Source organism: Chanodichthys erythropterus, chromosome 1 (assembly GCF_024489055.1).
Source record: "Chanodichthys erythropterus isolate Z2021 chromosome 1, ASM2448905v1, whole genome shotgun sequence".
In the NCBI taxonomy this organism is placed as follows: domain Eukaryota; kingdom Metazoa; phylum Chordata; class Actinopteri; order Cypriniformes; family Xenocyprididae; genus Chanodichthys; species Chanodichthys erythropterus.
The window spans coordinates 32,670,820-32,684,087 of NC_090221.1; the positions used below are offsets into that span (position 1 = coordinate 32,670,820).

At 37.0% G+C, this 13,268-nt stretch overlaps 1 protein-coding gene across 1 annotated transcript; it reads left to right on the forward strand.

The window, feature by feature from the left end:
• Window positions 1-2,381: 2,381 nt before the first annotated feature.
• On the forward strand, window positions 2,382-4,953 carry nanos1 (nanos homolog 1). The gene has a single exon (XM_067383033.1). It carries the CDS (start codon window positions 2,484-2,486, stop codon window positions 3,183-3,185), a length of 702 nt encoding a protein of 233 aa, XP_067239134.1. The 5' UTR covers window positions 2,382-2,483; the 3' UTR covers window positions 3,186-4,953.
• Window positions 4,954-13,268: the final 8,315 nt, after the last annotated feature.

The window sequence follows — 13,268 nt, forward strand, 5'->3', positions numbered from 1 at the left end:
GTTCAATTGATAATATCAAAGCGGACATATTATGCCCCTTTTCACAAGATGTAATATACGTCTAAGGTGTCCCCAGAATGTGTCTGTGAAGTTTCAGCTCAAAATACCCCACAGATCATTTATTATAGCTTGTCAAATTTGCCCCTATTTGGGTGTGAGCAAAAACACATCGTTTTTGTGTGTGTCCCTTTAAATGCAAATGAGCTGCTGCTCCCAGCCCACTTTCCAGAAGAGGGCGGAGCTTTAACAGCTTGCGCTTTGGTTTCTCAACAACAACAAAGCTGGAGAATCTCATGCAGCCAAAATGAGGATTGTCAGTAACCTTACATTGTTCAAACCGGAGTCGACACTGATGGAGAGAATGCATCTGGACGTTTCTGTATGGTTAATGGATAAATTTATGTAGTTCCTGTGGAGTTGATTCAACTCATCGACTAGCATGTGCCGTCATGTTAATCTTTTGTGCAAATCCAACGTTGAATTTCTCGTTTGTGAAGCAGTCTGGCGCAAAATGACGGCATGGTAACAACACTCTACTACAACAACTCTTCCTCTTCTCTAAAGCAGCCCAACATGGCCTCACCCCCTTTGTTGTGTGTTCTCAGGGGCGGGGTTTATGTAAATTTTAGGATTAGTGATGTCACTAACTCAGGAAGAAGCTCGTTGTAGTACCAGTCATTTGTTGTAGTCTTTAAAAAAATGATTTCTGTAAAAATATATATATATATATATATATATATCTCCCTTTGCATCTCAATTTGAGCATCGTAACTTTGCAGATGTTGTTTATGCTCGAACAGCAACATTACACAAAATTAAAAAAGTGAAATCATAGTCAATGACCCCTTTAACTACAAAGATTCAATAGTGTTTATTATTAAATAACCTGCAATAATAAATACTGCAACAAATGTATTGCTCATTGTGCATTAACTAACATTAACTAATGGGACCTTATTGTAAACCTCAATTACTAGTAATCCTTAAAGTCAATCCTAATATCATTGAAGATGAAGAAATAACATGCCAATCGAAAGTAAAATCGACTCCTCAGTCTCTCTGGCCCGCAGGTGCGCGCATGGCATGCTCTCAAAGAACAAAGAGCCCATGTGCACCCACGACCCTCTGTTTCTAATGACACACGTGTAATCTGATCACGTCACGTAATCCTGAACGCATACAAACCGCAGCTCTCCTCGCTGCACTGTAAAGCCTCGGCACTGCACACAAAGCCCGCTATCTCACACTAAAGAAAGAAGCTACTGTGACTGTGAGATGTCACTGAGGCGAGAGAGGAAATCCCATGGAATAATGTATCATCTGTGAATAGACTGCAGTGGTCATTTTCCCTTCATATTTTGCCAGAGGAGCATTTGATATAGTTGAACGAGAGCTGAATCTAACGAGGCCTTAAATTATGCAACTATGCATCATTTTTTAGATCTTATTCTGTTAAGTAGCCTAATTCAAAAAACATAAAAAGACAGATTCTATTCTTTACATATCTTTTTTTAATTTCCAAATTAAAACTCCTTTTGGATGGTGTAACTGCCTGAAGACTAAAAAGTATATATATATATATATATATATATATATATATATATATATATATATATATATATATATTTTTTATACTTTATACTTTTTTTGTATACTCTATTATAATATATTTCAAAACTTAGCAGTGAAGTGAGTTTCTTTTAAAATATTATTAACATTTTAAAATATTATGTCTGCCAAATCAAAGTCAGTGTGGCGTAATCAGTATACAGGAAGCCATTTTGTTGTCATGTGACAAGAAAACCATAAAACAGAGAGGACCCCTTTAGACCCCGACCCCACCACTCTGTCAATAAGAATTTTATTGCAATGAAAGTATTTAGTACTTTTTTTAATATATATATATATATATATATATATATATATATATATATATATATATATATATATATATATATATACACATTTTTAGAGCCATTAAAACAAAATATATGAAACCAGCATGGATACAAAGATGACTTTTCTTTGTAAACAAATGTGTTTTGAGCTTAATTTATTTATTTATTTATTTATTTTTAATCATCTTGAACACGAGTAGCCTATGTGCCGCTGACCCTTAAATTAAGAAGGAAAGAAAAAAACGCGTGACATAAATAGAGTTTTATCTCTCTAACAAGCCCTTCTTGGGCTATTTTGCCATCACAAAGCAGAGCCTGGTGTCATTCCACTGCAGTGAACATTCACTGGTCATGCAGGAAGAAAACACGCTGTGGATCTGCTGCTCAGAAACTTGGTTTGAAAAAGAGCCCCGCCCTCCTCCTGCCTCTCTTGGAGCTTTATAACCAGATGCCTGTTCCTCAGACGCACATACCCAAGAAACGCACTGGACTTGAGCACACTTACGATCCCACGAAACGTGACGGAATATACGCTTATCGCATTTGTATTACTCCGTGAGAAGCATCTTGGCTGAGCGAAGAAACATGGATTTTTTGAACCACAACTACTTGAGCGCGCGCACGCCCTACGATTATACCTTCAATTTTTGGAATGACTATCTCGGCCTCTCCACGCTTGTCACCAAGAACAACAAGCACAGCGTCCCCCAGAGTCCCAACTCCATCACGGAGTCCCTGAAAGCCACTCTGGGCTTGGACGACAGCCCTCCGTGCCCGTGCGTAATCGCGGCCGGCGGCGAAGGCGACAGCGGTGGACACCTGGACTCCTGCTGCTGCCCCCCGCCCGCCTCCATCTCCATCCTGGACCTGAAAGAGCGCTTCTCCATCCTGAGCCCCTTCCAGAACCAGAACCAGGGCACGGGGGGGCTGCTGTCCTCCTCCCAGGAGCGGGAGATGGGCATCGGAGGGGGCTTCGCGGGATTTGATCTGTTCGGCGTGGAGAGGAAGATGAGGAAACCGGCTGCGCGCAATAAGCAGGAGCCCAAGATCTGCGTCTTCTGTCGGAATAACGGCGCGCCGGAGGAGGTGTACGGCTCGCACGTCCTGAAAACCCCGGACGGGAGGGTAGTGTGCCCGATCCTGCGGGCGTACACATGCCCCCTATGCAGTGCCAACGGGGACAACGCGCATACAATAAAATACTGCCCCCTCTCCAAAGACCAGCCTGCCCAGAGAGTGCTGAAGGGAGGCAGAGCTGTGGGTGGTAAGCGAGTGAAAATCTTCTAAAAAAGACCCCTATAGACTTACATGTATTGCACTGAACATTTTCTTTCAGATGACTGTTCTGATTGACTGGCTTTCCGAGTCTTAACTACTAGGCAAACAAATAAGATGATATCAATGTTTTTGTTAAACGAAAAAAAAAAAAAAAAAATCTCTTATATTTTTATAGATACTTTATTTCCATAGTTTATTGCATACTTTATTCATAAAAAGCTATTTTTTCCTTTTCACGCATAGGTTTTAGATGTTTATTCACGATTCATAGTCACATTTTGTGTGAAATAAGATGTTATTTTTGTTTAAAATGGGAAACGAGAATGTTGGCACCAGAGGAGTTGCTCTTCTGTTCAACTCAAGTATTTTCTTTACTGTAAGCTAAGCTTGCACCTCGTTTTTGTCTTTGAACCAAAGTTTAGTTTGCCATTAAGCGATTTTAAAGAATGTTCCACATGTCTTCATTTATGAACTTTAGTCCCATTCCGCTCTCTCCTGAAAGTCCACTTCACAATTTCCTGACGTTTGCGAGCACGGACGCGCAGAGCGACACAATAGAGGCTCTGTTGCGCGTTCATGTTCTCGGCATAACTTCATAATCGGCCAAATTATTTCCAACCCCACTGACAGAGGCGGGCATTTTACATTGCAGAGTCCATGTTACACGTCTTACCATATTAATAACTTGAAGTGAATTTCCTGCAGCTTCAGAAAGCACTGTTGCTCATTAGTAAACATGAACGCTGTAATGTAAAGTGTGACTGCAGGCTATTCTTCTGTATGAGGTGCCCTTTCAATGTTTACACCCCGAGGAAGGGGAACACACACTGGAGGAAAATAAAAAAAAAAAAAAAAAAAAAAAAAAAAATCCTATGGGTGCCTCTCTTCAGCTCGATACAAAGTCCACCTTTCTCCAAAAACATCCTGGGAGAGCAAAGGGGAAAGGGAGAGGTTTATGAAAAACAAACCAACAATGCATCAGTTCTCCAAGGTCCACGGTGGAATAAAGCACGTATGAATGTTCTTAATAAAAAGCTTTTTTGTAAAAACAATGTATTTGCCCCTTTTTGCATTATATGTACAAGAATAAACCCCCAAAATACAAGACTGAAAAAAAGGATGCAAACATGAATGTACAATTTGACACTTGCAGGACTGCACATTTCTGACAGTTATGTTTACCAAAGGAATTCAATTTTAATGAAGTAAGGAACATAGATTTGCTGTATTGTAAATAACTACCGAAAAATGGAAAAGAATTAAGTGATGTCTATTCAGTATTTTACCTTTTAAAAGTGACTTCAGAGGGAACTACCTCACCAAGGTTTTGTACTTACATGTAAAATGTCAACAGCAGTTTATTAATATAGTGTACCATTTATAACAAGGGTTTATAATAGTATTTTTGATCTTTGTATAACATAATTGTATTTTTTTTTCAGTGCATTCTACGGACGAAAGTGAAATCCCAATAAGCTCTAAGCATTGTTTGCTAATAGGTGACAGCTGTACATAATATTAATAGTCATGATGATGACGTCATGCATTTTAAGTTGTTGTTCAATGTGACGTTCTTGGTTCGTGAGAGAGAGACTGAGAATCAAATGTTGAAGACATCGACCAATTTGCCACTTTTAACTGAGGTTTGTAATTAAATTAAAAGAGTAAAAAAAGAAACACTGTTGAATTTTCTTATTTATATTTTGTCACAATTTCCCTGTATGCTGCTGTGCAGAAATTAAAGAGATGAATTCACTAGATAAATAAACAGCTTATGAAACGGTTTAACTGGTGCTTTCATGTTGTCATCCCTGCGGATTTTGTTTAGCAGGCCCGTGTGAGCCTGTCATTGTCACAATCTTTGTGAATCCCACCTCATTCCCATCAGCACTCAAGGCCTCTCTTCACCTACACGGGCCTTTCCACTCTTCATGAATGTTGCGAAACAGAAACAAAGAGAAGCTTCTCTGATCATTTAAAAGAAACATGAAATGAGAACTGAAGCATCTAGTATACTCCTGAAGACTTGAAAGAGATTTTAAAACACTAGGTATCATACACTTGCTGACTTGGTTGCATTTCACACCAAACAACTGAGGATCGCACACTTACAGGTTTTCAAGTCGTCACACGTGTGCCTTGTGGCTAGGAGAGGCCTTACAAATGAAAACAATGTGTTCTAAATTTGACTCTCAAGTTGCGTCCCAAATGACGCACTATATACTTATGCACTGTGTACTCATCCATGTAGTGTATGAATTTTATAGTCATTTTGTCATTCAACATCAAAGTCTAATAGCCCCTCCCCTTCCACTACTTAATTAAAGCTACTACAGTTGAGCGCATAAAGTGTCCAACATTCCACACTTAGTTTTTTCCCTTAATTTAGTGCATCATCTGGGTATTTAAAGTGCACTTTTTCTTTTTGAAATTATCTGTGTGAACTCACTACTCGCACTTATACTTAAAAACGTCATAGAATAGTGCATAAGTACGCAGATTGGGACGCACCTAAAATATTAAACGTGTCTGATGTCCTCTGGCTGGATGGAATCATAGTTTGAATTTAAAAAATCTGGGCATAAAAATAATGTACAATTTACAGTTTTTATCTTCCACCAAAACAGACCAAAAATGTTGATGACTCATGTTGCACTACACAGATTTTTGTCCAAACAGATGCTCTCTTGAATGACAATGTCCCTCCCACTAATTCCACCTGCAACTGACTAACAATATAAAGACAAAAAAAAAATAAAAATCAACTCGTGATTTTTTAAAAGAATTTTCAATATTCCTCAACCTAACTTCCTGTTTCAAAAGGAAATACATCCACACAGGACAGAAAAGCAGATGCAAATGCTGACGGTGACGTCCCTAATGGTAAAATCACAAAAGCACCTGAGTCACGTCACCCGGGAGAGCGATGTCTTCATGCAACCTCCGGTTCTGTCAGAGAGGGGCATCCGTGAGAAGACAGAGGGCATCTCTCTTCTGTCAACAGGCCTGTCCTCATCTTTCCTTCCATCCTCTCTTTTTTTCCCTTTCTCATCTCATTCAGACACACACACAGCTGAGACACTTCATTAAAAATGGATAAATACAAAGTGCAATAGGGATTTATATTACTGCAGACAGTTGCAGAGAAGCCCGGTGGGTATCACACACACACACACACGTCTGGATAACAGCTTTTATTCCCCTGTTACTGCAGCCCATTTTCAATGCAGCAGGAGGATTTTCATAATTAAGTTAGTTCCACCATTTATACTGAGAGTCTCATATGATTTTAGCCAGAACAATGGAGAAGGAAAGATGGTTTTTATTACAACAGAGTTTTGAACTCGTTCCCCTCTGATTTCTCTTCAAGACATTTATGGATTAATGGAAGGTTTCGCACTCATGTAATATTATTAATCTGCTCTGTGTGTGTTTTCGAGACTTAAGACCACATACCGATCATCTCGAGATAACAAGTCAAAGTGGCATTTCAACAGCATTAGAGTCAGTGATATATTTTTTTAAAGTTCTCTAATCTAGCTGCATGTTTCATTCATTCATTCATTCTTTTATATATATATATATATATATATATATATATACACAGTGTTGGGAGTAACACATTACAAGTAACACGAGTTACGTAATCAGATTACTTTTTTTCAAGTAACTAGTGAAGTAACTAGTAATGTAATGCATTACTTTTAAAAACAGCCCAGATGAGAAAAAGTAACACAAAAAATGTATGTATTGCATTACTTTCTGTAAAAAGTAACTAAGTAATGCAATTTTAGGGAGTAAAGCAATATTGTAATGCAGTACTTTTAAAAGTAAATTTCCCCAACACTATGTAAGCCTTGTTCATCTTCAAAATATCTTTACTCTTTTAGCTTCTCAAAACATGCATGTGGCCCCAAACATTATTTGGACACCTTTACTGCAACTTATGCTTAAAAAGTATGAATTTCATTGCATTAAATAACAAAATATCAGTTTATCATTTATAAACCTAGTACAAGCAATATATTTCAAGTCACAATGAAATGGAATTTGAGGATTTGGTTCTATTCATTGGTTGTTGATTGGATGAACACGGATCTAAATGCGAGCTTGCAGGCGACTGAAAGAAAAGGGTTTAAGCAGACTAAATGATCGGAGAAGTACTTCATACCTCACGAGAGAGAAGTCCATCAAGGTATTTTGACTAAAAATTACGAGGTAAAAAAACAATCACTAAAAATGAAACATGCATAGATGAATCATTCACAATAGATTTCAAAAAATAGATTTCACACAAATTTTAACAAAAAGTTTTAAAAAAAGACATACTTTTCAAAAACTGTTTAAAGTAAGTCAAGGGAACTGGTTTGTTTCATACACTAAAAAGAAAAAAATCCCATTGACACCAGTTGGTTAACTGTAATTGCAAACATGGCTAAAGTTAAATTTGTTCTGAGAATGCCTTGGAATCATGTTGCTTTTGGAGCCATTGTAACACAGATTCTTTATTTCAGAATGCAAAGTAGCCTAACAGATGCTACAATATCTATCACAGACCGGACCCTCAACCCTCAGCAGAGTAAAAAGGAAGTGAGGTGACTCTATTCACAAGGAACAACTTCGAAAAAGTGAGGTGTATTTCATACAAAACTCGCTTTGATTTAGACCTCCTAACCCGGTGAAAGTGCAAAAGATTGAACATGGTAATCAGGGGTGCGACCTCCGTGCTAACGGGTCTGTCTGCATGGTATCCGGCCCTGTTTGAGTGTTCCAGGCTCTCTTAGATTTGGCTGCGTGCCAGCCAAATGCACTCTGCCCCCGTACTGCACCGCTGTCTCCCGTCAGACGGAAACTTCCAGGGCTTTTTAACAGAATGGAAACATATGCTGTGATCACAGGATCGTGCATGCTTCTGAGGCCTACGGTGGCTGTGTATATGCGGACGAATGTTTTGGATCAGATTCGAGATCTCGCTCCAAGAATGTTTTGGGTGGTTTTAAAGCTCGGTTTGAGGGCACAGGGGTTAACTAGACTTCCTCTGCATTTCTCTGAGATGAAAGCACATAGCTGTCATAACCTATTCCAGCAGCCACTGAGCTGACGTGTTTAGCTATACGGTATAACACAATAACAGGAATTCTTCTTTAGGAGGAAAGGTCTCTGTGGTCTTTAAGTCAGAATGCTTTAACTCGAACTCTTAAGTAACTAAAATGAGTTTTCCTCTCAGTGGCCACCAAATGATTTCCCATGAGTCTAAGTTTCACTCTGCGGTCACAAATACACAACAAATGAGCTGACCCGTGATCCGTGGAGCCAAAGCATAGAGTATCTATTGTGAGCAACATTTCTTCTGCAACTTTCTAAATCATTCTACACCTTAAAAAAAAAAAACAGTAAAATTTACGGTAAAAAAACAGCAGCTGTGGTTGCCAGAACTTTACCGTAAAAAATACAGTAGCAACATAAAAAAAAAAATCTGTTAAAATAACGTACTTCATTAAATGATGTAATGTTAATTTACCAACCTAATGAAGTACTAATATCTGTTTTGTACCTTTATAATACACTGACAGTCACCAAACACAGTGGTGATAAGAGTCACATGATGAATCAAAGTTCATCACAAGCAGCTTTTCCACAAGCTGAGGAGGACAACATATAGAAGGTGCACACAGTCTCATTCACACAAACACTAAACACCATCATGGTAACATGCATGAAATTTTAAAAATGCAATAAACATTAATTTATCAACATTAGATGTAACATAAAACCCTAATGTACATAACTGATTAGAAAAAAAATTAGAAAAACTAAGAAGAAACAGAGATATTTCAACGAAAATATATCAAATGTGATGTCACGCAGGGAATTGTGGGAATGTCAATTTATGTTTTTTCACTGTAAATTTTTACAATGAATTGTTATTTTTTACTTTCAAAAACTGTGAATTTAACGGTATTTTACCATAAAATTACATAAAATTTACTGTTAGATCTATTACAGTTATTCACCGTATATAGTACGGAAACTTTCTGTAAACCAATTGACAGTTTTTCACTGTAGCATTTTTACAGTCTTTTACTGTTAAAATCACGGTCATTTTTTTACAGTGTATGTTGTGTTGTAGTTTTTCTAAAAAGTTGGCAATGCACAGCAAAGATGTGATTACTTCTAAAAGGTAATTAACTAACTAGTCAAGCAGATTAAGGGTACGTTTACACGGCAACATTGGAAAAGTTAACCATTAGGATAACGTTGTCAAAATGATCCCCCTTCACACGGATCTGCATCTTCACACTGTATTCTGCTGCCAGGCCAGTAGTTGGCGATGTCACTTTGTAAAGAAACACTACGCACCTATAGACTGAAAACGTAATGCACATGACATCACCACTTTCACAAAATCATGTTTTTGTAGTTTACATGGAGATCGATATCGTTTTCAAAAACTTGCACTTTGAAACCAGTTTTAAAAAGTTTGTGTTTTCAGGTCCCCAAAACACTGTTGTTGTATAAATGAATGGCCAAAAGGCATAAAAAGTTTCCAGTTTTTAGATGAAAACAGTGTCGTGTAAACATACTGGTGATGTACATTCACTGTTTCTCAGTGTTGGGGTAACATATTACAAGAGTTACATAATCAGATTACTTTTTTCAAGTAACTAGTAAAGTGTTGCATTACTTTTACATTTAGAAGAAAATAATGCAAGTTACTTTGTTTTCCCATTTATTGACTGACAGCTCTCCTGTCTCCATGTTGAGAGAAACCGGGAGTATATAAGTGCAGAGGTGATGTATACGCAGTGTAAACATGATGGTTATTGTAGTTCTAGACTAAATGCGAACACACACGTGCACAAAAACAGATTCAGTATTCCTCAAAATCAATAAAAACAATGAAATGCAAACTCTGAATATTATGCAAACCCACAATAATTAAATTTTAAATAACACAAATACTTTATGTATTTAATCTCACTTTATTAAGAAATGTCTTTACTGCTGCTGACCTTCTATGGTCCAATTCAACCATTCTAATAAGCAAAAATGGCTCTAGATAAAAATAACATTTTTGTTTATATTACTGAAGTAAGAGTGTTGAACTTTCTTCTCCTGCATCCTATTGTTCTGCAATCCAGAACGGCAGCACAGCTGAAAGGTTTGTTTTGAGCTGCGCCCTCTAATGTACAGGAGTGAATTTGCATTCCCTTCAGTCTGAGGATTATTGAAAGGGCCTTAACATTCCCAGGTGAAAAAAGTACACTTCTATAATGTACTTAAAGTGCTATATTTTTGCGCACTAATTATGTGCTTAATATACTAAAAATTCTTTTTTACTACTTCTTCAGATTATCGTAAGAACATCTAAGTGTACTCAACTGTGCTATTTTGAGACACCATGAAATATGAATTAAAATGTGCTTTTAATATACTATCTCTGTATTTAAAAAAATAAATAGATACCACTTGTAGTACACTATGGGTTCAAATGTACTATAAGTGGTATCTAAATACATTATTAAAGACAGAGATAGCATACAATCACATTTTAGTTCATATTCAATGGTGTCTCAAAATACCACAGTTACATAATCCAGTGGACCCAAACTGTTTTTGGACACAAAAGTCACACTTACAAATATGAATGAAATGGCATTATATATAAGCCAAATGGCACTGACTAAAGTAGAAAGTAGAAGTATATAGCAAAAAAGATGTCTGAATGTGCTGTACCAGCACTGAAAATCATAACAGTCATTAAAATACGTATTTTAAAGATTGGAAAGAATAGCCTTTCATGTTAGAACAAACATAAGATCTTTGCTCTGGGTTTGAATAGTTCAGTTCATAAATGATTCACACAAACTTGCAAAGTTACTAGAACAGACAAAACAAAGTTGTGTTTCTTTTCAGATTTCTATTGCTCCTGTAGATCAAACAGCAAGTGCTAGCAACAGTAGGGTCATGGGTTTGATTCCCAGGGAGTGCATGAATTGACAGAGCATACATCTTGAATGCAATGCAAGTTATTTTGGATAAAAATGTCTGCAAAATGTATTTTAAAATACACTACTGTTCAAAAAGTTTGGGATCGGTTAGATTTTTAAAATGTTTTTGACGGTTTTTTTTTCTGCTCAAATGCATTTATTTGATCAAACATACAATTAAAACAGTAACACTGAAATATTATTACAATTTAAAATAACTTTTCTATTTTAATATATATTTTAAAATGTAATTTATTCCAGATGGCAAAGCTGAATTTTCAGTCTTTACTGACATATCTTTACTGTCATTTCAGATCAGTTTACATAACATAAATCTAACCCCAAATTGTTGAACAGTTCAAAACTGATCAAATGTATACATTCAATGCAATGTAAGTCGCTTAGCATTGAATGTATATATTTTTTCGATAAAAGCATCTGCCAAATGCATAAATGTAAATGAATGGTAGTGTATAGTATAAACAAATATTCAAGTAATTTTCTATACTATATTTGAAAACATTCTGAATAATAAAGATGAATAAGTCACTGGTAACTAACTGATATACAATACCTAGTCTAATCTGGCAGTAAGACTGTGAGCTGTTGTACTCTACTTGTCCTGCAGGGGGCTACCTGCGCTATTTGAATATTAGCACGTTGGCAAGTAAAGATCCTTTTGGAATTGTAGGAAAAAGTACAAATATGTAGTTAATTTATAATTTCAGTTTTAGGCAGTCAATAAAGGGAAATCAAGGGAATAGATGGGATGGATTTGGAGATCAGAAGCTTGTGCCTGTGAGTGTGTACTGTAGTAAACTCTTCCCCCTTCATGTAGGCCTAGATTTGCTTTTGATTCCAATCAGCTGTGGCCTGCCATTGCCATGAGATCAGAGGAATCAGTGGTAAATACATATTTCTGCTTTGATGTTTGGCTACAAAGAGGCCCGAATCAAACACATTGTTCAGATGCTTTCCAGGTTCATTATCAAACAGAAAGACTATCACACTACCGCCCGTCAGACACACTAATGACGCTTGGCAGAGCTGGAATGACTGTGCCTCTATGATTGTCTGGTTTCTATACACTTTATGGTTTGGGTCCCTTCTGCAAATGCTAGATTTATTATCCAGCAGGCAAAAATCATAAGTCTGACCACTAGAAAAAGTAATAACAGTTCTTCTAAAAAAGCCACAGGATTTGAGTTCATGTCTATAGCACAAACAGACAAGTTGTTATGATCCTGTAGTACTCATGGTTAGGAGATTACCCTAAGTACTGTATGTACAGCAGTAGTGCTTAGAAATATTACATTAGAAAGCGCTACTATTTACAATATATAACTGAATTAAAGGCACACTATGTAATTTTTCACCAATAGAGGTCGCTTATTCAAAACAAAGGCGTAGGTTGATGGCACTTTGATTTTGTGGAATCATGGGATGTGTTGTCTTCACGTCTACAGCCGGTGGAAAAGAATTCAATTCAATTCACATTTATTTGTATAGCACTTTTCACGATACGTATCATTTCAAAGCAGCTTTACAGAGAATGCATGTCAACATTACAATTTAAAGAATGCAGTTAGCAAATAATGTAATAATTTAGGCAATTAATTTAAAATTACTGTTAGCAGTTTACCTAAAGGTAGAAGCAATGAGCTCCTGGAAAAATTAATTACATATTAACAATTATTAGGATATGTAGAAATTTGGGAATGTGCATGTTGATCCAGATGATTGCGTTGATCCAGAATTGGGATGGGACTCAGGCAGAAATCATATTCATGGATGAGATTTTTAACGTTACTATGAAGCAGAGCAGGGCCGAGTGCTGTGCGAGCAGAAACAAGGCCGCTGGAGCGATTGCTAATGAGAGACTCGGCTCAAGAGCAGCGGAACTTTTATTATGCTTCTTCCGCTTCTTCCGGTCAAGCGTATGTTGGTAACGCAATGCGAATTATCATATTCGATACATTTGTGTGTTGAACATTGTTAAAGTGCTACTCTGCGTTTGCTTGGTGGCTGCTATGAGACACTTGTTGCACACTGCAGTAAGGCAGATCGATGTTAGGCATGATAAAACATGGTAAATCAAGAA